The sequence below is a fragment of the Vulpes lagopus genome, chromosome 13 (assembly GCF_018345385.1).
Source record: "Vulpes lagopus strain Blue_001 chromosome 13, ASM1834538v1, whole genome shotgun sequence".
In the NCBI taxonomy this organism is placed as follows: Eukaryota; Metazoa; Chordata; class Mammalia; order Carnivora; family Canidae; genus Vulpes; species Vulpes lagopus.
Genome location: NC_054836.1, coordinates 7,595,175 through 7,622,045, shown reverse-complemented (window position 1 = coordinate 7,622,045; position 26,871 = coordinate 7,595,175). Strand labels below are relative to the sequence as shown.

The 26,871-nt window shown below is 40.5% G+C and overlaps 1 protein-coding gene across 4 annotated transcripts in view; it reads right to left on the bottom strand.

The window, feature by feature from the left end:
- The window catches only part of EXOC4 (exocyst complex component 4), a 755,174-nt gene extending 728,679 nt beyond the window's left edge, over positions 1–26,495 (bottom strand). For all 4 annotated transcript variants that reach the window (XM_041727473.1, XM_041727474.1, XM_041727476.1 and 1 more), the window contains exons 1-2: positions 26,368–26,495; positions 4,020–4,209 (exon numbers count right to left, since the gene is read on the bottom strand). In XM_041727473.1, the coding sequence (XP_041583407.1) occupies positions 4,020–4,209; positions 26,368–26,453 (276 nt within the window). In that variant the 5' untranslated portion in view covers positions 26,454–26,495. The remainder of the gene's footprint in view (positions 1–4,019; positions 4,210–26,367) is intronic.
- Positions 26,496–26,871: the final 376 nt, after the last annotated feature.

Sequence of the window (26,871 nt, the reverse complement as noted above, 5' to 3'; positions counted from 1 at the left end):
TGAGTTAAGAGCTTGATCTAGTACCAACAGGGCAGCTGAAATTGGGGTGATATGTAAAGTGTGCACATTCACAAAAGAGACAAGTATCTATCTTCTCTTCAGCCTACCAGCTCCTGTGATAAACATTAGACAGATATTTAGTATCTTTAAAGAAATCTGATGTCCTGTCATCCACCCTCTAAAGCACAGAGCAAACACTCAAATTCAAAGACAAACAAGTATCACCTATGCTGCTCAAGTCCCCAGGTATGCCCATTCATAGGCATCTATTTTGGCTGCTACTGTAATAGTCATTATTATGAGATACTGTCAGAACCTATGGATTCTGAGGTTTTCTAGTACAGTGACCTGTCATTTTGACTGCTATCAATATGTATTCAACAGTACAGGATAGCCTAAGTAATTTTGATTATCCACATTACTTGACCTGATCAATCATACATACTCTTTATTTACATGTTTGGTTTTTTTTTTTTCTTGAACTTAGAAAAAAATTCCCAGTAGACTTGACTCTCTGGGAAAAGAGTCAACTCTATCTGCCATCTCATTATCCACAAAGACTTAGATTCTGCCAATATAAAGCCATATATGAAACTATTATCATAATGGGAAATATCAGTAGTTCTGTGTTCTCAAGCTTTCAAAGCATGAATATGAACACCTTTACCTGCCTTAGTCCTCACTAAAATCTACTCTGTATAGCAGCTAGCGTAGCCTTTTAAAAATGTTGTATCATGCCATTCTCACATTCAAAAGCTTCTTACAGTGGATTCTCACCATACTCAAGAGTTATGAACCAAGTCCTTATAGTCACCAAAACCCCACATGACCTGACGTACTCTCTACACCTCACCCACCTGCTGTCTCTCCAGCCACTCACCTCTCTCTCCATCCCATTTTGCTCCAGCGCCATTGGCATCCTGGCTGCTTCCCCCAAATCCCTATTATGTCCTTGCTTCAGGACCTTTCTGCTCCAGCCATTCCTTCTTCCCAAGGTGCTTCTCCTGACTCGCCCTTACTGCCTTCCGATGTTGGCTCAAGTGTAACCCCAGTCAAGCCTTCCCTCACTGATGCATTTAAACAGCAACTCAAATCCTCCCTTCCTTGCTTTTGGTTTTCAAAATACCGCCTGTCTTACCCCATTGTACCACATTTTACTAATTTATAGTGTGTCTCCCTCAACTAGAATGTCAACCAGGATATAAAGTCCAGGAGGCCAGGAATTTGTCTTATTCACTTCTATACCCCAGAGCCTAGAGCAATGCTCAGCACCAAACAGACACTTCACACAGAGACTAAATACATGTAGTTAAATATCACCTACTTTGTTTTCCTGTCTCCTCCCACGGTATGTGAGTTCCATAAGGACAGGGATAGATGTCTGCCATGGGTATAACCCCAGCAATTAGAACAGAACACGGCACACAATTAGGACTCCACAGATATTTGTTGAATGAATCATCACTACGTTCTTTTGGCAAGAGCAGAAAGAAAGTTTCAACTCACATCTGCACATTCTCACTATCTTGCTGGATATGAAATAAAATAATGTAGCCTCAAGATGATTCTATCATCCCCATTTTTACTTTAAAAAGATACATAAACTAAACACACCTATATTTTGTATATAATCCAAAGCACAATTAAAATCCAAAAAAAAAATCCTGGGTGGCTCAGTGGTTTGGCGTCTGCCTTTGGCTCAGGGCATGATCTCGCAGTCCCTGGATCAAAACCCACAGGCTCCCTACATGGAAAATGCTTCTCCCTCTGTCTCTGCCTCTCTTTCTCTCTCTCTGTCTCTCATGAATAAATAAATAAAATCTTCTTTAAAAAGAAAAAAATCCAAAAATGACAGGGAAAGATCAGTAAGAAAACATCAGTGTTTCCCTGGTGATAAGAAATAAACTTTCACAGTACAAAACTGTCAAAATATACAACAAAAACAAACTCACTTTCATTCCCCCCCCCAACATTTTTTTCTCCCATTTAGTAATTATTAGAGGCTTTTATGAAAGGAGCTCTGGCCCTTTCTCTTCCCAATATTGAGCTAATTCATAATAGAATTATGTGACATTTTACTGTAAATGCCTGATGTACTTTTCTGTCTGATGTAATAAACACAAAGTTTTCTTTCTGTTTTCTTTTGCTCAAAATTCCAGCGTACTTAAAAATGAGGGCAGTGAACAGACTGTAGTAAGCCAAAAATGAAATAATCCAGAGGAGACTCTTTTTCAATACCAGCCAACACTGTCTGGGCAAAGAGGCTATTGACTCCAAGCGATAGGGAGTCAAGGCAGAAACCACCACAGCTTTCCCCTGACATTAGGACAAAGTCCTTTCAGCCAAGCAGACTAATCAGAAAACAGGAATACCAAACCTTCACCCTTACTGTGATTAACCAGGGTAAAGCCAGAAGGTTTTACTGACTCCTCTTGAGCTTTAGTATATTCAGTCAAAATGGACTACAGCTTACTTTAAACTGATCTATAGTTTTACCTCATTTCACAGATAAATCCACAGGACGAACTCACCATTTATAAAGGCTAAGAATTACCACATTCCTTTTGAAAATGCCCAGTTAATTTTACAATGTAAAAAGGTCACCAAATTCCTTCAAAAAAGGTTAAGAGCTTGCTGATTCTCAAATGGTACTCTTAGAGGCTGGAACTCACATATCAACAGCATTTTTAGAAGAATGACTTATATATCAGCTTAGAAAATCACAATAAGATCCGGAAGACAGACCAGAGCATACGTTAGCAGTTACTGCCAGGCAGGTGCAGGGAATTCACCAACCAACCAACAGCACAGACGGCGCATTTCGAATGGTTCACGCAGCCCTGTGGCCACAGTGCTGCTGGAGGTGCAGCTGCAGAGCTTTAAGGAGGGGACCAGGCATGAGGCGTGGCATCTCTGACCCCAATAGCACACAAGGGGCAAGTATTATGTCGGGGTTCCACAAGATAGCTCATTTTAAGAAGGGAGACTACTGCCTAAAAGGTATCTGAAAACCAGCAGCAAGGACCTTAGAGTTATGGAGACCAACATTCAAATCCTACATCTGCTGAGGGAGAAATGGTCATGCCTAGCCAAGATGCAGTGCTAAATGGTGGCAATTACTATTAGCAGAGTGGTACTAAAAGGGATTAAAGGAGTGATCCTCAAAACACACAGCCAGTGACCACAGGACTGTGCTTTGAAGGTCAGTTCATCCCTTGGCCAAAAGTAAAAATACACCTTATGAGCCCACTTTGTCCTTTAGACAGTAAAGACATGGTAGCCAGGAACCAAGAGCATTTCAAGGACCTGCTATGTAAGGAGGTGGGCAGGGATAGAAAGATGTTAAGAAACAGAAAGAGGGAGAGGAAGAAAGAAAGAATGAACAAGAAATTGCTGCAAAATACATGGAAAATGACAAAACAGAAGTTATTACATGCTTATTACAACTAAGGAAGGATTTTCAAGAATTTCAGTAACATAAATACATGTCTCAATCACCTGTAAGTTAGGTTTTCTTGTCCAAATCACAGCTAGAATGCCTAATGACTACACAGAAGTCACAACCAACTTCAAATGAGGGGACATAAAGCTGAAACTTCAAAAAAATGTTTCAACTGCTACAGCAATACACATATGCACACACATACACAATGTGGAACAGGAACATATTAAATACACTGAATACAGAGAAATGGGAGCCTCTAATAGTAAGAGGCTCTAGAGTCTTAGAACAGCTCCCCTTTCCAGTGTCCTCATGTTGGGTCCATGTTCCCCAGGTCCTTTCCCATTGCAACAAGTAGCAGCAGAAGCCAAGGATAAGTCACAGGAGGAGGCGAGCCTCGGATACCCTCCGTGATCCTCCTGAGCCAGGCTTTCCAGACACTTGCAAAATTCCCAGAAAGCGTCATTATACGTCACTCGCTAATAAGGCCAGTCACCACTATCGTAGCACCTATACACGCTACAAGCCTGGGGCCTGACGGTAGGTACAACAATCACAAGAGGAAAAGAAGGCCCACCTGCTTGATTTTATTTCGAGAGTTGGTGATACGCTCGGTGATGCTCTGGTACGTGCGAATGGCTGTCGTCAACTCTGTGTAGTGCTGCACGATCAACTCATCCAGGTCACGGTCACACTTCTCATAGGCTTCTTCAAGACGCCCTTTCTCATTTTCTCGGTCTTCCACATCATCACTGGTAGACAGAGTTCTGGTGAAGATAGAGACTGCATCAAGCTCAATGAAATTTAAAAGCAAAAAAGTAAAAGGAATTAAAACGCAAGCACACACCCCTCACGAATTCAGTAGGAAATGAAACAAGTCACTCAGAAAATACAAAACCACCTTCCTAGTAAATTCCAAGAGCCCATCTAAGTGGATTTGTTGGCTGCCCATCCAAAGAGCCCTGCCATCCAGCTTTCCTTGGCGTACCGATTTTAATCAGAGAGCAGGTGCCACTACTCTGCCAGAGTCGGGACAGATCCTAAATTGCCTAAGTGAATTCCAGTCTCCATTATTGGTGACAAGTCTGGCCAATGAGACCTAAGGACTTCTAGGAGTAATTTTCTTGCAAAATTAACAGGAAGCAAGACCCTTCTCCTGACACTGGATATTGTTAAACAAAGCCAAGATACTCAAATATTTCACCCATCTTCCAATCATGGAAGGGAAAATCAAGAGAAATGCCAGGCTACTGCACTGATATCATTGGGCCACGAAAGCAGCCGACCCTAGGGCTGCTTTCCCTCAGGACTTCTCGTTAGGGGACACAGGAAGTATCCACTGTGTAAGTCACCCTCAACCAGTCTTTTATATAAAGCTAAAAGTACACTACCAATAAAATTACTTATACACTGAGGAACTACATTCCAAATAGCTCATTTAAATGAACTAAATTTGGTACAGAGCCCCCAGTGGCCTGGAAATAAGGTCACATCAGTACTAAAATACATTACAACAGCAATAATATAAGCTATACTATAAGACAATCCCTACTTTTACCATTCTTCCAACAGCATTAACAAGATTGATATGAGTCAACAACAACCAGGGAATGAGACAGATACACTTATTAAAAATCTTTCAATAACTTAGTTTGATACATGGGCCACAGATCTTTGCTTCTTTTATTATCTTTTTGGGGTAATTTTTTTCTTTCTTTTTTTTTTTTTTAGTGTTATAATCAGTAATAAAGAAACCTTTTTCTCTTATCTCTTGGCTGCAGTAATTTAGAGTTTCATTAAATTCCCTCATATTTGTCAGCTTATATACATTCAGCATAGCTTATTTCAATTATCTTTAATTTAGGGAGGGGGTAGTTTAGGCTTTTGATGATGGATGCAATCAATTATAAGTCCATCATTAAAACTGCTTTCAGAGATGGTCTATCAGTGAATCAATCACATATCTACTTCCATATATTCACAAGCAAAATACCATACAGTGGTTTTTCCCCCACTGTCATTTAGAGCAAGAGATCTTAATTCATGAGCCACATAATATATAAACCTTCCTTCTCAATTTAGAGGGAGATTCAGCAGGCCACTCTTTGAAATCAATCTAACCTCTAAGAAGAATTTTGTAAATTTGTTACGGATGCCAAGAGACCAGTTCTGGCAGGAAGTGGTAGGAAAGGGGATGGAGGAAACAAGACAAGAAATAAAATGAAGGAAAATGCAAAGCCTCTAAGGGTTGTGGGGTGCACTCAGGAAAGCAAACCACTAGGAACCCCAAGACTTGGAAGTAGGCCTTTATCATGCCAGATCCTGTGTCTTCCTCTGTCAACTGGCGATCCTACATCAGACTACCTAGCTCCAAAATTACTTTCAGGTAGAGAATAGTGCACAAATATTTGGCTAATAAAATAAATCAGAATGGATAACCTAGGAGAAATATGGTTTCAAAGACAGAGCTACCAATATCACTTGCAATATTTGGGTACAGGGAGCTAAGTGTGCCTTCCTATTGTTTCTATGCTACATAACTTTGCTCTTTAAATTTGAAACCTTTAAAAAAAATAAATAAATAAATAAATAAATTTGAAACCTTCCAGGCTGTTAATCTAAAGAAAAGCACAATCAGAAAATGCCTTTGATTTATCAACTGTCCCAAAGGGAAGAGTTCCTTGGTATTTACCTCTGATTTCCCCTTCTAACAGCAAGCAGCCACGGATTTGTCAAAGCTACACTGGATCAGTTTGCCCATCTTTACAATGCTTTGATTTCCTCTCCACCCCCATTTGTGGAAGGAAACATGCCAAACATTTCACATTGTTTACATTAACTAGGAGAATTACCATTAAAGAAAATGTCAGGCCCAGAGAGGACACCTTCTCGGGCATCAGCTGTCACTGTAACACATTACCACCGCATTAGGAGTTATTTACGAAATAGAAAGGGCTACTAAAATGAAGATTAGAAAGTAAATTGGGTCTACAGGGGTTTTTAGCTCCTGTTTTCATTTTTAGGGAAAATATTTGTATAAGGATAGAGCCTGTGCCAGGTTTCAGCTCCTTTAATTTCATTCTCTTAATGTAAACTGGGCTGAATGATGGTTTGCCTTTAGTTGGAAATAGAGAATAAAACCACCAAATTTTTGTTATTAGAGAAAAGAAAGGCAATAAGGTTAATAATAGCCACAGATGCTGCCAGCAGCCAGCAGCGCTGTACACTTACAGAACGTATGCTGAATCCTCCTGACAGCCCTTAGGAGTGGTATTATTCTCCTCCCTTAATGTTCTGAATCCTGGCTCCACCACTTAGTACCTGTATGAACTTGGTCATGGCATCTCATTTTGCTCATCTGCAAAATGCAGAGACTAAAGATATAGTCCTTACAGAGCCACTGGTGAGAATTGAGGGAGATCCAACAAGGCCTGGGGGATCATTAACACATAACAAATGGCGATGGAGGTGGCTGGCTATCATTGTCACCAGTAGTAGCAATAAGAGCAGCAAGGGCAATAGCAGTGTTCCACGATGTCATGCAAAGGACATCCTTTGGAGACAAAGGTTCAAATTCTATCACTCCCAAAACACTAGAGCATTTGGCGCTGGGCATGAGATTTAACCTCTCTGGCTCACTTACTCCTCTGTAATGTCAAGAACTGCAGAGAGTCTGAGATTTTATCCTACTCACAAGCTAACAAGTTATCCTGACTGAGTTTCACAGATGCTGCTACAAGACACAAAACAAAGGACTTTTACTCACAGCACAGCATGTAGCAGGAGCACCAACGTATCTGCAGCAGGCCCCCACCTGGGCTTCATAGCAACTGGACCCAACTTTGTGCCTGTACATGCCGTGAGTGACTAGAGAGGAACCTGAATGTAGGAAACTCCATCTTTTATACTGGTCAGTACACATGCCTGCCATTCTTCTACACGGAGAGAATATATCTATCTTCCAAGCATCCAAACACACATCCTTGGCAAGCCAATCTGAAACAAAGGGCATGCAGTGCTTTGCTTATAGGAACTTCAGAAACAACCCTCCCGAGGAGAATGGCCCCCCAAAATAATGAACTGGAATCCCCGGGGTTCCTTCAGAGACTGCATGGTGTCAAGCAATAATAGACATTATCTCCAACCTCTGTTTTCTTTTCTGCAAAATAAGACCAGAAACATGCAATGTCTCCTACAATAAGTATCTGCACAATGAATGAACGATACCCCATGAAAGCAGACTAGAAGTCTAGGGAGAAAGTTTTCATGCCTGCTGCCGAAAGGCAGCAAATTTCAATATGGAACTATCTTATGTTAAGCCAGTCACTTGACCTGAACTGAGGGCAGGATAGAAAAAAACATGAGTTCACCTTGCCAGCCAGGTCAGGAACCTCTCCCCAGCCTTCTAATAAACCTCTGGGAGATGGAAAGCTCACTAGTTCACAAAGCCATTCACTGCAATTCTGAACAGCTCTCCTTGTTACAAAGCCTTTCATGAAAATAAAATCAGGCTCTTTAACATTTCTACCCATTGATCCAAGTTCCACCTTTTTTCAGTTACATAGGTCTATTCCCTCTTCCGTACAATTTCTCTTTCAACAGTAAAGGGCTCTCAGTACTTCCTTCTCAGGTTAAACATCTAACTGCTTCAACCGTTTCTCCCACAACATGCCTTCCATGCGGCCCACCATCCTCGTGGACTTCCTCTGAAGTCCTGTCCAAAACAGCTAACACTCACACAGAACTTACTGTATGCCAGACGTTAGTCTAAAGGGTTTATGTACAATAATTCATTTATTCCTGACCTCCATTAGAGGTAGGTACCATTATCACCCCCCTTTTCACAAACATGAAGCAGAGTTGTGTATTGGAGGCATAGAACTTTTAAGTAGCAGAGCCAGGCCTCCAATCTGAGCAGCCTGGCCCTTTAGAGCTTCCCCATCCTGCTTCTCAAGATGTAGTACAAGGACTCAACACAACATACTCCTAATACAGTCTGGACAGTCCAAACAGGAAGAAGTTTTAATATCCTATATAACACAGGCACTATATTTTTTTATAATTGGCCTAAAACCACATCACATTTTTTTGTAAATATTGAGTCCATAATTCTGACAGTTATGACAGATGAGTGCCAGCTTTCACTCATCTACTTGGGAAGTGTTCAAACTAAATACAGAAATGTACATGCATCCTTGTGTCTTACATTTGAGAAAGGGAAGATGAAAGTGAAGCACAGAGTATCAGTTAGTGTCCATCATATGCCAGAGAATGTGCTAGCTATTTTGTACACATGATCTAAGATAATACTCAAAAAGTCTGGCAAGGTGGTATCACCACCCTTCTTACGGGTGAGGAATCAGAGGAATAAAGAGGTAAGGAAACTTGCACCCACACACACAGCTAACTGGGAACTGGACTTGAAGCTAAGTACACCTGACTTCAAAGCCCATGCCTTCTCCACTATGCATGTTAGAAACTCCTACCTCTTTTGCCTTCAGCATCTTCATGCTCACATGTGAAGAGAAGAGTAGATGGCTAGAGATGTAGACAGTACTAAAAAAGCTAAATCCTCTAACAGTCTTGAGTCTGGACAAGAAGCATGAGCTTGAAGACATGAGCAGAGGAGAAAGATTTGAAGTTGCCACCCCAAGATGCATTCGTTATTGAATCACTTATATATTTCCCCCAATCTCTACCTGAAAACCATTAAGATTTACAAACTATTGTCAAGTTCACAGAAAAACATAAAAGCATACACCAAATTCTAGTTAAGCCAGACACAGAGACATTTCTGGATCACCAAGATTTTTTCACTAAGACAGCTCTGGCATTTTGCATGATCAATTACATCGCTAACCAAGGAATTTATTTACCCAATGGGCTGAAAGGACTACGGTACACATGCTACCTCTAACAGCACCTAGTAGGAACACATGCTCTACGATTCTAGTGAACTCATAGCCATCAGCGCCAGGCGAGCCTTACAAACAAGCATTTAACCCAACATATGTAACTGCAGATCTAAAACTGAATTTGTCAGTTTCCTTTTTTTATACCAGCTTCTGTATTTCAGTCTAGCCAGTCAAGTGTTTTGAAATGAAAATAACTGGTCACCATCACTGACTCCTTTTATGGAACAATTTTGCCTTCACCGTGGACTTAATAGAGTCATGAAGTCCAGACAGAGAAAGCACACAAAAGTCGATAGTACTCTTAAAAAAGTAAGATCAAATAAAAGAAAAAGCACACCTATGAAAATAAGGTTAGTCACCCAAAGGTAACCCATCACTCGAGAAATAACAACCTTCAGCCAAAGACAAAATGAAAGGATGCAAAGAGAACACAAATCTAAAACTGCCAATTTGGTATATATCATAACTTTCTGACTCCTCTCATCATACACGTCAACCGTGAGGCATTTGCAACTTCCAAGCTCTTTAACCTTGGGCCAGTCACTTAGCTTCTTTCCTTGCCAAACAGAGGACAGTAAGTGCCTGCCTCACCAGGTGGTTGTGATTGGCAAAGTACGTGAAAGTGCTTCTTAAAATATAAAGTACCCCTGATGTGTGTGGGCTGATACATTGTTAGGAACCAAATAAATCATCTGTGAATCACAACACTGTTAGCCCAAGCCTTCCCTATTCGAAAGTTCCTGAAGGTATTTATTCACAAACTGAGGTCAGACCTTTTCTTTATATTCTTACAGTGCCTGGCACATTAAAAGTGCTTAGGGAAGCTAAATAATGAGCAGCAGCAAGATGCAGGCTCTGAAGAGGTCACAAAGGACAGTTCCTGCCTTAAGAAACAATTGCTACTAAATTATCTCACACAAAGAAGTGCCTGTCCAAAAACCTCTAGGAAAGAACAAACAATAGTTACCTCAACCCTATTCAGTTCATTTAGTCATTCAACAAAGTTATTAAACACCTTGCACTTGGCAGGCAAGTTCTAAGCAGCTAGACATAGAGCTGGGAATAAAAGCAATCCCTCCCTCAGAAAGCTTACATCTAAGTGAGGAAGCAGGAAATGCAAGAGAAATCTACAACACATGCAGGCCAGGAAGAAACAAGTATGGAAAAGACAGAGGCCAGGCTGGAGAAGGGGAAGTATTTAACACAAGGAAGCCAGAGAAAACCTCCCTGATAAAGACAGCATTTGAACAAAGCTTTCTAGGAAATGAGGGGGAGAGAGGTGGCACTGTCTGGACAAGCAGATTTCGGAAAGAACAGAAGATGCACAGGCTCTGAAGCAGGGTATGTTTGGCCTGTTGAAGGTACAAGGAATGGCAAAGAAGTAAATGTGGCTTCAGAGAAGCAAAGAAGGGGACAGTGATAGATCAGGTAGGAAGCTGGAAGCCAAATCAGGTACAGCTTTCTGGACTTTTACTTTAAAAGCATTCTTTGATGCCACCGGGGGGTTAGCACCCAGATAAAGAGTAACAACTTTCGGGGTGCCTGGAGGGCTCAATGGGAAAAGGAGGCAACTCTTGATTTTGGGATAGTGAGTTTGACCCCACGATGGGTGTAGAGAAATAAAAGAAAAATAAATAGGGGTGCCTGGGTGTCTTAGTCAATCAAGCATCTGCCTTCATTCAGCTCAGGTCATGATCTCAGGGTCCTGGGATAGAGCCCTTCATCGGTCTGTCTGCTCAGTGGGGAGTCTGCTTCTCCTTCTCCCTCTGCCTGCCACTCTGCCTACTTGTGAATGCTCTCTCACTCTGTCCAATCAATAAATTAAAAATCTTAAAAAAGAAAAGAATGACAGCTCTCAACCAGTTTTTAATAATGAATACTGAAATGCAAATATTCAACAATATTTCGAGTTTCATTTTACATCTATCCAACCTCTTTCCAAAAAAGATCAGAGATCATTTGTACAAGAATATAGATAATACAAATGAGAAAGTGAAACTAGTTAAGGTGATATGGGATAAAATGATGCCATACAAATGTAGGACACAGGTACGCAGGGCATGTGGAAAAACACAGTTGACAAGAAATAAGCCCTCAATCTAACTCTGAGGTTCCTAGTCATGCAAAAAGGGAAATGTAGCCAATTAAATCACTCTCATTATCAACAAGATGGATTCCAGTTCCTTCACTGAGGAAGCAAACTTTAAGCTGCTCCTAAACTCTAAAAGAAATCTTTAACTTAAAACAATAAGGAAGACAATATGCAATATAGTAAACGAGGTCCTCAACCACCTTCTGAAAACAATAAATTTTGCATATTCATTTCTTGTAAGTTCCTTCCAGAAGAGAACTTTAAAATGCAACTCAGACTGAGAGATTGTGACTCTGAACATAGTCCAAGCATGAAGCTTTTCCAATGATACATTTTCATCTCAGGATGGAATTTGGGGAATTTATAGGATGAAATGAATCAAATCATGTTTCATTAACTTCTTCCTCTCAGCAAGCCCTTTGATAGTTCAAGCTGACCAGAGAGCGAGCAGTCCTTTGAAGAGCATCAATAGTACAAGTATTTGGTATCAGAGGGTTAGCAGGGGACTGTTAAATACTATAAGCCAGAAAAGCATGTAGAAAGGTTGGCAACCAATTGTGAAAAATTAACAACCTGCCCAGGGCTCTAGCCTGAGCCTCAAGATCACCCATAATAATGATAGACTGTCACTGGAAGGATTTTGGGGGTATTTTAACAAAGTGATAACTCTCCAGAATACCACCTGTTATAGACTAAATTGAGACACATCCTCCTACCACTACCAAATTTATATAGAAGTACTAACCCCCAATGTGACTCTTTGGAGATTAGGGTCTCAAAGGAAGGTTATAATGGGTGATGCCTCAATGACATAGAATTGGTGTCCTTATAAGCAGAGAAAGAGACACAAAGCAGCCCTCTCTCTTTATATACTCACAGAAGAAAAGCCATTTGAGGACACAGCAAGAAGGTGGCCATCGACAAGCCAAGAAGAGAGGCCTTCCCAGAAACCAACCTGACTGGTACCTTGATCTTGGACTTCTAGACTCCAGAACTGTGAGAAAATAGATTTCTGTTTAAGCCACCCAGTCTGTGGTGTTCTGTTACGGCAGCTAGAGCCGACTTATACACCACCCCATAAAACACAAGCAGTATTATTTTGCTTGGCTAAAATCTCAAGGCAGATGTTATTGGTCATGCCCCTTAGCCAATAGCAACCCAGATTCTCAACAAAACCTCAAGAATTAACTGCTTAATACATTTTCAGATAACTAAACTAATTAACCTGCTATAAGAAATATTTAATGCAACACACCTGAATTTTGGTGACACCTGCAGAACAATTAGCATTAAGTCATGCTATCTGAAAACAGTTAATACTCTTAATTCTCTACTAAGAGCATTCCTTGTTGGTATCCAGTGACCCCTCTTCCAGGAATAATAAAGATTAACAAAACAATTAGTGTAAATCCCTTCAAACAATTCAGAAAAACTAATTACAAGTAAGGTCCCACAAAAATCACTTATCAGGAAGCTACAGCTATTCAAAGCACAATCTACACTAGGAATCAAATCTCAGTGACACCCTTTCTAGGAAATACTTAGAATAGGCCTCTTACAGAATCCAGAGGTCCTCCAGCCCCTGCACTTTTTTCAGGTACCTGAACACCTCAACCAGTACCACCTTCTGTGTTAGGGCAAATCTAATGAATTTGTTTAGTCACATAACGGAAAGAGCACCAGACAAAGGGTCCTCTTTATTTACAAAACCTTCTAATATGTCAGAAGGCAAAAATTGAGTATTTTTAAACCCAAATACACAAGGGTTAGTTTCAGACCCTCATTCCAAATAGGAAAAAAAAAAAAAAACCTATTAGCTTAGTGAGCTCTCCAGAACATTCATTTTTGTTACTTACCCCATAATAGAAACAAAAAGTCTAGAGCAGACAAGATTCTTGAATACGTGAACCCCATTTTCTTTAATAAACTGTTCTTAGGTTAGACTATTAGATCTGCTTAGTCTTTATTTCAAAGCATAAGAGTAAGATTTTCCTTTCATTTAAAGCATGAAACAGCCAACCTAAATGCCTGACATGGGCACCCGGGTGGTTCAGTGGTTGAGCATCTGCCTTTGGCTCAGGTCATGATCCCGGGGTCCTGGGATCAAGTCCTGCATCAGGCTTCTCACAGGGAGCCTGCTTCTCCCTCTGCCTATGTCTCTGCCCCTCTCTCTGTGTCTCTCATGAATAAATAAATCTTTTTTTAAAAAAAGAAAAGAAAGAAATGCATGACAGTAACATGGCAGCACAGAAACTAAAGACAGTTCTAGGGGCACCTGGGTGGCTCAGTCAGGCATCTGCCTTCATTTCAGGTCATGATCCCAGGGTCCTGGGATGGAGCCCCATGTCAAGTTCCCTGCTCAGCGGGGAGTCTCCCCCACACACACACCCCTCATGCACACATGCGCATACACAGGCTCTCACTCAAACAAATTTAAAAAATAAAAAAGACACTTCTAGGTATGAGTAGAGAATAAATTCAAACAAAAGGGGAGGAAAAGATATCACCAAGAATATAAATACTAAGAAATTGAGAAGGTCTTGAAAGCCTATTCTACTAAGCAGAGCACTTTGTATATGATGATTCATCTACAATACTTCCAATGAATTAAAAAAATATGAGAACCTCATAATTCTGAGTTTGCGTGGAAAAAAATCACATTAAATGTTTGAGATGTGTATCGCTATATAATCACATAAGATATGGCTTCACTCAAAGCATAACCAAATCTACATTACACTTTTTAATCCGATTTTATTATATTCAATTATACACTGCAACTGCTTGTTTCTTAATTATGTCTTATTAGATCCCACAAAATACAAGATAATCCCATCCCAATTGATAGCAATTCATGATGACAAGTCCTTCTGAAAAACTTTTCTGATGCATAAAAACAACATCCCTTAATTCACTACAAAGATTCACTTAATATCAAGTGACAGTAAACAATTTCTGCTTTAAAGTCAATTGAAAATTCACTGGTGTCTTGCTTCAGACAGTACTTAGGGCTAATTACTCAACCCAATACATGCAGTTTTTCAGTATTTCAATTAACTAAATCATACAAAATACTTCTGGGGACCAAAAGCTCTAAGTCTTACAACCAACAGAGAAGGCCATTGTCTGAAATTAGGTAAAATCAGCCTCACTACAGCATAAAACTGAGTCCGGGATTGACAGAGTCAATTTAAAAATCTACCCCCTACCTTTACTTAAGGGAGGTTACCTCTTTTCCCACTACCATTTGGAGCTTCACATCCCCCTTAAAGCCTTCTCCACAGTGAGCTTATTTTTCATCTCCAGGGGAATGTTTTAGTACTACAACACTATTATGGCATTTGGTCTTTTTTTTTTTTTAAGATTTTATTTATTTATTCATGAGAGACAGAGAGAAAGAGAGGCAGAGACACAGGCAGAGGGAGAAGCAAGCTCCATGCAGGGAGCCTGATGTGTGACTAGATCCTGGGTCTCCAGGATCACACCCTGGGCTGAAGGCAGCACTAAACCACTGAGCCACCCGGGCTGCCTGGCATTTGGTCATTTTAAAGGCGTAGACTACTTCCTAATATGGAGCTTCCAGTGAGTTCCTCAGAAATCCTATTTTAGAGGACAACAGTAGGTGTTGCATGGTATTAGGCTATCTTGGAAATTCTGGACTACACAAATTGAAACAAGTTTCTTAACTGCAGACATCCAGGAGACTTTAATACATTTGTGTGCCAGGTGTTCTAGGAGGGAGGGCAGAAGCTGGGTGGGCAAGACATGAAGATTATGTAGTAATTCTCTACCCTCTCCCCAGTCCATAAACACACACATACATTTTCATGGAAATTTTTAAACACATACAAAAACAGACTCCTCAAATAACCCAGCTTCAACAAATATCAACACATCCCAGTCTTGTTTCATCTATACCCTAACTTCAACCCTCAACCCGTTGTTTTGAAGCAAATTCTAGACATATTTCTATCAGTATATAGTTCACCATATATCTCAAAATAGTATTATTTCCAGTATAATCTACATAGCATTATTTCGGTTCCAGGTGTCCAATATAGTGATTCAACAATTCTATACATGACTCAGTGCTCATCACAATTACATGTACTCTTAATCCCCTTCACCATTTTCACCCATCCCCACCCGCCCACCCCTCTTGGCTCTGGCAACCACCTGTTTCTTCTCTATAGTTAAAAGTCCGTTTTGTTGTCTTTTTCTTTATTCATTTGTTTTGTTACTTAAATTGTAAAAAATAGCCAGGATACCACTGTCTCAGCTTTAAAAAGTTAATGCTCATTGGTTTATTTCCCCAACTAAAATATGTCCAAATGACTACTCAAATACCCTGGTAATTCTGTTAAACTGCTCCAAAGTATTCTGCTCAGGTAGGTCAGATGGTGAATGAGAGTCTGCATTTTTTTTTTTTTTAAAGATTCTACATTTCCTGCAAGCTCTCAAGTGGTATTTTGGGTATAGAATGATGTTTCCCATAATATTTAGCACAATGACAGGCACCAAATTTTAAATGGAAAACACTTTTTGCATTATACACCACTTTATTTTTTGCTAAGGCTTTATAAAAATCTTTGAAACAATAAAAGATCTCCTAAGAAACTTAAAATATTAAGTTTTCCTACCATGTCAAACAGTACACGAGAACTTTCCTGTTAAATGGTGAGTTCCCATTGTTTTTCTTTTTTTTATTTAAAGATTTTATTTATTTATTCATGATAGACAGACAGAGAGAGAGAGAGTCAGAGACACAGGCAGAGGGAGAAGCAGGCTTCATGCCAGGAGCCTGACATGGGACTCAATCCCAAGACTCCAGGATCACACCCTGGGGAGAAGGCAGGTGCTGAATCGCTGAGCCACCCAGGGATGCCCCCCCCCTATTGTTTTTCAAGGCAAAATTCCCAAACATATAAAGGACTGGCTACTAAAAAGACCAGAACTCATTTCATGGCTTGGAAGCAGTTAAAAACGTAAGGCCCAGCAGAGTACAAGACCAGAGGGAGCAAAGCTCACAATTGCAAACTGAAAAAAAGCAAGCACAGACTGGAAACCTCCAAGTGCAGGCAAAAACAAAATGCAAAACAAAACCACCAGCAACAAAAACAATCTACATGCTGTGCTACCCAAAGAAAACCAATTACCAGCTATATGAGAGCTGAGGCTACAGTGAACAGTACTATCACAGGAGAACAAACTTTTTTTTTTTTAAATAAATAGTTTTCTTTAAGTAAATAGACGCAAAATAGTTCCAAAGTATTTCTAGGACTTCTGAAAGGAAAGTCCCCGGAAAAATACTATCTGAAGTGGAAGTTATTGAACTGTTTAATTAAATATTCTGCAAAATACTGCAAAATCAGAAAGGCCATTAGGACCAAGATACCTAGTTCACTCTCATGCCAGAACTTTATACACATCTGATTACTTTATTCTTCCTCTCTGTGAATATGCAACTGATGAAATCTGACCAATGAAAATTAATCTTTAAAGATATTTTTCAAAATATGAAGCACTGACAGACTTCTGCTTCTGACCTAGGTGAAATAACTAGGACTAGATTTACCCCTAGCATCTGAAAGTAACAACCACCAAAGACAACGATTTCAAAACCTTCAACATTAAGTCAGTTAGAGTTTGCAGGGCAGGTGGAAAAGAAAAAGTATAGCCCACTCTGGAGATCTGTTAGAAGTGCTCCCTTAAAGCTTCAGCTCCCTATCATCAGCCCATGCCTGAGAGAAACCCATTCAAGGTCAGGAAAAGAACCATCAATGAGGAGTGGGCATGATTATCTGAAATCACACACAGCCAGAGGAGAAAAATCTCCTGATTCGCAGAGCACTTGGGTGGAGCACACAAAAGGATTTTGCCATAGTAGTGAGACAAAACTAGCCCTAGACCAAATGATACTGTGCCCCCAAGCAAAATTTAAAATAAGACCTGAGAGAACCATGATTTCCAAGTTACTTAACCAAATCCTAGAACAAAATTCAGGCACATTTACAGGAAAACAAAGACATGCACTATCAGTACCCAATAAGGTAAAAATCACAGTATCTAGTATCCAAAATGTATGTAAGGCATGTAAAAAAGGAGGAGCAGATATTAATCAACTAAAACTAACCCAAAAATGTCATGAGACAAAATTAGTAAATACGAACATTAAAATTATTATAATACGGGGATCCCTGGGTGGCGCAGCGGTTTGGCGCCTGCCTTTGGCCCAGGGCGCGATCCTGGAGACCCGGAATCGAATCCCCCGTCGGGCTCCCAGTGCATGGAGCCTGCTTCTCCCTCTGCCTATGTCTCTGCCTCTCTCTCTCTCTCTGTGACTATCATAAATAAATTTTAAAAATTAAAAAAAATTATTATAATACTTGTATTTCGTTAAGAAGCTACAAGAAAGACTGAATGTGCAAAGAGAGCTATTAAAGATTTTTTCTTAAAAGACCCAGGTCAAACTTCTACAGCTCGAAACCACAATCTAAATTACAGTACATAGGATTAACAACAGATTGGAGATTGCAGAAAAGATTAATGAATTTGAAGACACAGTAATGATAGACCAGAGGGGAAAACACTAACATTCAATGAGGTTTGGGACTTGAAGTGCCTAAAATACTTAAATCTGACCAACAATATGTAAGACTTACACATTGAAACCTATTAAAAAATTGCTAAGAGAAATTAAAGAATTAAATGAAGACATACACCTGTTCACGGATAAAAAGACTCAATATGACCAAGATGTCAATTCTCCCATATTAATCTGTATACTCAACACAATCTCAACCAAACTCCCAGCAGGTTTTACTGTAGAAATTAACTAGCTAATTCAAAAATTGTTATGAGAAAAAAATAAAAGGTAAATAAAATTGATGTGGAAATGGGCAGCACGGGTGGCTCAGCAGTTTAGCACTGCCTTCAGCCCTGGGTCTGATCCTGGAGACCTGGGATCAAGTACCACAACAGGCTCCCTGCATGGAGCCTGCTTCTCCCTCTGCCTGTGTCTCTGCCTCTCTCTCTCTGTCTCTCTCTCTCTCTCTGTCTCTCATGAATAAATAAAATCTTTAAAATAAATAAATAAATGAATGGTGTTGGAACAACAGGAAACTCTTGCATTAAAAAAATGAACTGGAAAAAAAAGGACAGGGATGCTGTGTTTGTCTTACACAGGTAAGTGGTTACAAAAGTAAAAATTCATCAAGCCATATACTTAATATATGTGCACTTTACTATATGCATGTATTCCTTAAAAAAGGAGACAAGTCAGCATACAAGTTAGCAACAGAGGGACGCCAGGCTGGCTCAGTCAGAGAGCATGTAACTCTTGATCTTGGGATTGTGAGTTCGACCCCCACATTGAGGGTAGAGACACTTAAAAATGAGTTAGCACATAGAGTAAGATCCTATATTTATTTTTTAAATAATATTTGTTTGAAATTTAAAAAATCCTATCTATCCATCCAACATTTCCACATACACACACACACACACACACACACACACACACCGCAATGTCTAGAATTAGGTTCATCTAATATCAATGACAGTAACTTACAAAGCATAAAGTATAGAATAATTTTCATCTCCACATCTTCCTGAATTTCCATTGTTTGAATTCTTTATGGTGAATGTGTATTGTTTTTATAACAATACAGTTATGTTTCTAAAACTAGAAGCAAAGTTATTAATAGTGTTTTAATTCTGAGTAAAGAGAATATGAGAATTTATTTTCTTCTCTGTAATTTTCTATATTTTTCAATTCCCCTACTTAAAAAATATTTATATAAAAAAAAAAATTTATATAAATCCAAAGACTACAGCAACATGAAAAAATTTCGTTATGCTAAAAAAGTGTTAAGTTTGTTTTAATTACAACCTTTAAATTTCTGTATGTACCTAGACAAGATCCACACAAAAACCTTACAAAGGAAAATAGATAATATTTGGGAAAGGAGATTGTTGGACTTCTTTTTTATGACTTTTTTTTTTTTTTACAAGTTTTTCTGATACAGAAAGGGGAAGTTGCAAATACAAGTGTGCACAGGAAGAGAACAAAATGCATGGAATGTTGCTGAAGATCCCACATATATCCAACAATACAGAAGAGAGAACTATCTTTTCCATAAATGATGCTGGAACAACTGAACGCCCACCCACAAAAAAAAAAAAAAAAAAAAAAAAGGAATCTAGACACAGATCTTATAGCCTTTGTAAAAATTAATTCAAAGTGGACAGTGATCCTAAGTACAACACAAAATATGGAACTCCAAGCACTTAACATTGGAGAGAATTTAGATGATCTTGGCAGGGTGCAGACTTCTTAGATAACAACGCCAAAGACATGACTAAAGACAGAAATCACTGATGAGCATTATGTGAGCATGATGATCACTTCATTAACATTAGAAACTCCTGCTCTGGGAAAGACTCTGTCAAGAGAATGAGAAGACAAGCCACAGACTGGGAGTAAATATTTGCAAAGTGCATATATCCACATACATCTGGATACTCACTGCAATTTATTTTTAACAGAAGATCAAAAAAAAGAAAAAAGAAAGAAGAAATTAAGTGTTTGTTATAAAAGGTGTGGGAGGAAAAAAAAAAGGTGTGGGAGAAGGACCACCAATTAAATAGATTATGGTGTATCCATAGACAGAATACCACATAGCCATTAAAAAGACAGATGGATCAGTATGTGCGGTTAGAAAAGATCTCCAAAATAAAGAAAAGCAAAGTAACAAAGAGCTAAAACCATAGATCAGATGACCCCATTTGTTTAAAGAATATAGAATATAGAATCTTAATGAATATTCCTTAAGTGTATATAAATTCATAAGCAGCATATATTAGGTATTAAAAAATATTCTTGTTTAAAAATTATCATTCACACTTACTTATAAATATAGGCTTCTATTTCTCTCAAGGAACGAAAGGACACTTAACAGAGGTATTTCAGGAAGGAGATAAATAGGGTGAAAACTCTTCATTTTTTATTTTGTTCCTCTGGAAATATTTGAATTTTCTAAATATGTAACTAAATTTTTTAAAATATATATGTGATTTTTTAAAAAATCACATATATACAATTTTTCAATGGCAAAAAGGCTTATGTAGGCAAAGACATCATAGGCCTTTCAATTTGCTGGTTCATAAACTTTCTGTCTTTAACTTAAAAAACATTTTATACTTTATGGCTGTTTATGTTTTATGTTTTACATGCACACATAAGCATACATATATTTAAATCTAGCTTCTGTGGCTGACTCTCAAATTATCAATAATTACCATCTTAATTTAGCTACACAAGGTTTCTTGATTACAAAGTGAACATTCTGACAACTGGAATCAAACATTCAAGCCAAACTAGGAAGGATATTTGTAACAGAAAATTAACATCATATCATGGTTGCTATCTAGTGAGCATTACAATCAAACTTCTAACCAGAGAAGCAGCAGATCCTGAAAAGGAAGAAATGAATATTCGTGTGCATTCTCCATGCCAAACCATATTAGCCCCTTTATACACTCTTTAATTTTCCCCAAAACCATAGATCATATTATTATCCCATTTAACAAATGAGGAACTAGACACAGTGGTCTCAAGTAACCGGTCCAAGGTAACTCTAACATGGGTAATACAATTCAGTGAGTGCTACTAACTATACCCAACTCCCACCAAGCACTGTGACTACACATATCTGCTCTAAGTAGTGGCTTGAAAAAACCTGACCCTATCACCCAACATTAAACATATCCACCTCAAAGCCTTCAGGAAATCTCAATGCTAAAAATTACACATGAGGTCAGAAGCTAAGACATGTGTTCCCAAGATCTTAATTCATGTTTAGCAGGGGAAAAAAAGGGAGGGGGGGATTATTTTGCCCCTTCTATCCACATATGCTGTCAGAAGTCCCAGGACTTGGAGAAAAAAAAGTGTTTAGTGTCCAGACAGCCTCGCAGTAATTTTCAAACAGCACCTGAATTCCTTGTGCCAAGATGCCTCAGGGTACAAAGAGAGCTAGCTGGAAACCCGAAACACCATAATGAGGCTCAGATGGTCTCAGATAAAGAGAAGAGGTAGTCCTGGAAACAACACTGACCACCCAACACAACTTCAGGGACTCTGCTCCAAACACAGTGACCACGTTCCTTTCTGCCACAAACTGTGTCATGGAACTCAAAGCTGTTTGTTCAAAGCCCTGATCAAAGCCTGGACCCCTTCAACAAAGCTCGCTTTGAATTAAATATGGGGCTGACCAAAACACTCTCTGTGGAGGAAGGGAATTTAACAGGTGTCTACAATAAAGGATTTTTCTAAGTTTTTGAAATTCCAACTTCTGTGAAGACATGAAAGTTGATGAAAACGTGAGCCTTCAACTGCCTTCAGACCTCCTTGACATCTGTAACCAGAGTCTGTCTACAAAAGCTCTGCTCTGAGGTTTCAATAAGGTCGCCTCAAGTCACCGCCAAAGTTTGTCTTCCCAATTAAATGGTCTATTAAAGGCCAACTTATAAAGAGAAGAGAGTCAACATTTAATTGGAAAGCAAATCACCTAACAGTAAGTGGTAGACACATTTCCCAATTAAAAATCTGACAAGAACACACAAAAATAAAACAGCATCTCCAAAATGCCATCTTGCTTATTCCCCATTTAGAAGGGCTGCCTGCTCCGATTTCACACCAAACTAAAGGTTAGGAGGGGGAAAAAAAATCAATAGAAAGGTGGGAAAATGCTGTGTGTGGGCACATGTGTTAAAACTGTCCAAATTTACATCAGCAGGTGATCACAACTCTGTCCACCCAATTAGTTCCATTTTAAAGGGCCAGTGGCAAGACTTGAAACCAAAAGCTGCAGTTAGCAGTGGCCTCCGACAGACTCGGTCCCAAGCGCTGTCCCTCTCCTCATCAAAGCCCCACTTCCCAGCCTGAGGACCTCTTCTGCAATACCTGGGGAGCCCACCCTTTGAAACATCTGATTGTCCTAAAATATTTTTACTCAATAATTTTTAAACGGTTAAGAACTTCATTTATGAGTCTCAAGATACGTAAATACCCATTGACCAAATATAACATTTTCACAACTATACTATCCTTCTTGAAACTCTTTTGATTTTTTTTTAAAGATTTTTTTATTTATTCAGAAAGAGAGAGAGGCAGAGTCACAGGCAGAGGGAGAAGCAGGCTCCATGCAGGGAGCCTGATGTGGGACTCGATCCCGGGTCTCCAGAATTACACCACAGGCTGCAGGCGGCGCTAAACTGCTGCGCCACCGGGGCTATCCTCTTTTGATTTTTAAATGCTTTAAAGTGATGGACAATCACACTAGCAAAATACTTATTATTTAACTATTTGGTGGAACAGCTGGAACTAGTGATGAGATTTGGCTGGTCCCCATGTCTATACCTACTGTGTCCTTTGAACCCTTATCCACCTGTTGTTTTCTTATCCAGTGTTAAAAGATAACTAACAATAAATACTGTCTCCAGTCCTAGAAATAGCTTTAAATATAGGTGTGTTATGCCTACATGATGAGGTATAGAAATGACTTTTTCTTTCTTTTTTTTAAAGATTTTATTTATTTATTCATGAGAGAGAGAGAGAGAGAGGCAGAGAGAGAAGCAGGCTCCATGCAGGGAGCCCGATGTGGGACTTGATCCCTGAACTCCAGGATCACCCCCTGGGCCAAAGGCAGGCGCTAAACCACTGAGCCACCCAGGGATTCCCTAGAAATGACTTTTTCTAAAAAAATATTTATTTGAGAGAGAGAGAGAGAGCACATGCACACATGCATGCAGAGGGGCGGAGCATAAGGGAGAAGAAGTAGGGAATCTCAAGTAGACTGCCCACTGAGCACATATCCTCAACCTTGAGATCACAACCTGAGCCATAACCAAGAATTGGACACTTGGCCAACTGAGCCACTCACATATACCTAGAAATGGCTTTTTTAACGTATCTGAGCAGAAGAACCAAAGGGGAGTTTTTAATATTCACTATTCAAAAAAGAAAACAACAGCTCAGTGATATAAAAAGATAAAGCTAAGCTAATCAAACTTTTCAAAGGGCCATTGCTGACAAGTCATTTATTTGGTGACAAAATGACAGGTCCAAGGAAACCTAAAGGAGAACTGGCATGTATCAGATATATCTTCAAGGAGGCTCAGATGTTACAAATATGAGCCTAAAATGGGTTCAGGAAAGCTTTGGTCTTTGAGAATATGAAGAGGTCAAGGAGAAGACAAGGTAATCCAAATTTTACAGGAATTAAGAATTATGAATACAATGTTGCAAGGATAGCACAAGGAATACAAACTGAACAGATAAACAAAGCAGCAACTTCAGAGTGACAGACCAATTTACCAACAAGAAATATACATTTCCCATTCTTTTTTCCTCAGTTTTAGAGGATGCAACAGACATATAACACCATAGGTGTTTAAGGTATACAACACGGTTTAAACCATATATTGCAAAATAATTACAATAAAGTTAGATGCATCCACCTCACAGTAACATTTTTTTCTTGTAATGAGAACCTTTAAGATCTACTCTCTTGGCAACTCCATTCCCCATTCTATTCTCCCCTGAAGTACTCTCCCCTGCTTCTCCCCACCCAAACATCAAAGTAATACTACCAGCCTCCTCTCATTAACAGCCACTGTTTGTGAAATTTAAACCATTGCATATGTTCAAGAGCACATCAGGGAGGAAACAAGGAAAGAGAGCTAGCAACACTCTCAGGTCAACCCCACAATTTTCCTGTGACTCAAAGAAATATTGATATATAAACATTAACACTCAAAAACCAACAACAACCAGTCTTAAATAAGGCCATATGTAACCACGAACTCTAATCCTTACTAAACTTGCCCAGGATGTTAGATCTGGACACTCCATTACAGTGTGCTAGTTAACAGATGTAATAAGGTGTTATTCAAATGATCTGTGGTGGTCGAGGATAGGGAAGAAAAATGAAAAAGATTAATACACAACAGAATTCAGCCTAAAAAATGTGTAGGCCTAAATCATGGTGATAATGTGAAGGTAAGAGAGATGGGCATAAGAGATGAATGAATAACCACAAAATCATATTCCACACTTTCCAGCAAGAGAGGCCCCCTGAGAACAAAGGAATAGTCAACCAAGGGCAAATTTGAATCAGCATCAGTAAAAGAAAAAAGCTTTACTTTGGTTTTTATGCTTTCTTCAAACGTACGGCATTTAGAATAACTATAATTGGCATTTAAGAAAACTGATACACGGCAGAAAAGAAATGGGCAAAGCCTACAGAATCCTAAGTGCACCGTGGAAATGGTACCTTGACATCCAGCTGTTATGTTCCTTAACCCCTACTCCACTCACCACTCCTCCTGGATTCCCAGTATTCTGTTCGTCTGTTTCTAGTCTCACGTCATAGTTTTGACTTCCATCTTTTAGCCCTCAAGCGAATTCTACTCTCATGGGTAACATCATGTCTGATTTGTCGTTGCAAAACTCAGGGCATTCACTTATTTGTTCAACAAAAATTTATTATGTATGAAGCCCCAGGCACCATAGGACACACTGGCACTAAATACACAGTTTAAATGAATGTTGGCTATAATGCAGAAAAAATAAAAAGTTCAAAAAAGAATCCAAATAAACTCATGTACTATAATTTCACGGAGGATTAAGATGGGACACTAACAATATTCCAGTTGTAGTATCATGACCCATCTACCTCACCCATAGTGTCACAGCGAGAATGTGAGTCCACAATAGACCAGCCTTCCCTTTCCAAGGCCTACCAAGTTCATTAGGCATCTCCATACAGAGAATTATCATCTTACTTCTTTAAAAAGAACAAACAAACCTCTCGTAATAATGGTTTCATCATCTTAAATTAGAGGCCCCCAAATAATACCATTCATAGGTGGGTCTTTATCAGTCCACGAGTGGTAGGCTTGAGCTGTTCATACCTTCAAACCCTTAGTGACTGCCAGGCACCGCGAGGCTGGGTTTGAAAAAGCTCATCAGGACAGTGGAGGAGCCCTCCTGGAAGTCAACCAGTCTGGCATGAGGGGGTGGGGGGTGACGAGGAGGGGCTTATGCTTTATGAAAAGTCATCTGAGTTGGAATTCAAATGTCAACGATGTAAAAACGTGTCATAATACATTTTATTCAGGTGGTTGTGAGCGCTGCCTGGATCATCCTTCATGGTGTTTGAAAGGCCTCTCCCGTCCTTAACCTAGCTCCCATTCTGAAAAAGGAGCCCCTGGAAAGGTCCACCGCTCCCATTCCCACTCCCACCGTACACATCCTGGGGAAATCACGCGCATAGAGGACAATTAGAAATTTGTTTCGTCTGGAAGGAACAGCCCGGGTCAGGGAGGCAGAACCCAAAGCGAAAAGGGATGCACCAAGGGGTGGCCTGCCGCCCCGCAGCCCTCCACGAGCTCACTCCGGGCTCTGCTGGGCTCTGCGGCTGGAGGCTGTGGCCATCCACAGGTGGTGGGAGGTGTCCCGAGTGAGGACTCCCTCGGCGACTCGTGGCGGGAGTCCCCGGGCTGCAGGAAGCTAGGCGCCCTCCTCCTCCCGGAGCGCTGCAGGCAATCGGGGATGCACGGAGTGACTCGGAGCACCCCGGGCTTTCTCCACAAGCCCCGAACGGCGAGCTTCTGCGGCCCAGGGGCCCCAGCGGAAGCCTCAGGTCCTCCAGGAACGACGGCGAGGCGGGGCTCCTCCCTCCAGCCCAACCCCAGGGAAAAAGGGGCAACGGTGGGGGCCCCGGGGAGGGGCTGGGGGAGGCGAGGGGGAGGGGTCGGCAGGGTGGAACCCAGGGGCCCCTTCTCCCTTCCAAAGCGGAGGTCGAGCCGCTGCCCGCTGCCCCCTGGCCCCTGACCCTGCCTCCTGCCTCCCTCACCTGATCACAGAGATGAGCAGCCCCGAGGGGTCTTTGCTTTTGCTGACTGTGCTTCTGTACTTCCCACCAGCTGCTTCTGCCGCCATCTTGGTACCGGGCGGAGGTGGAGAACCAGCGGGCCCGCGGCGGGCCGCGAGCGGGCGCTCTGGGAGGGACGCGCTGGCGAGCCCGCCAATGGAAGAAGAGAAGCCCCCGGACGCGGACCTGAGCAGCCCAATCGCTGCGGTAGGGAGGCGGGACGAGGCGGCAGGGGCGGGCCGCTCGCGCCCTGAGCACTCTGGGAACTGGAGTTTTCGGCTGTGGCTCCTGGGCGCGCAGGAGATCTGCCCCGGGAGCCGCTTGAAGTCTCTCGGGGACTGTCCGTCTGGTTTGTGTTCATTATGACCTAGTGCGCTGTTTTTTGTTTTGGGGGGAGTTTTTTTCCCAGTTTCGTTGTTTTTAGAATTTTATCAGATTTTTCATCAAATTGCCTTCCAATGCCGAAACGTGTATATAGGGGTGTGT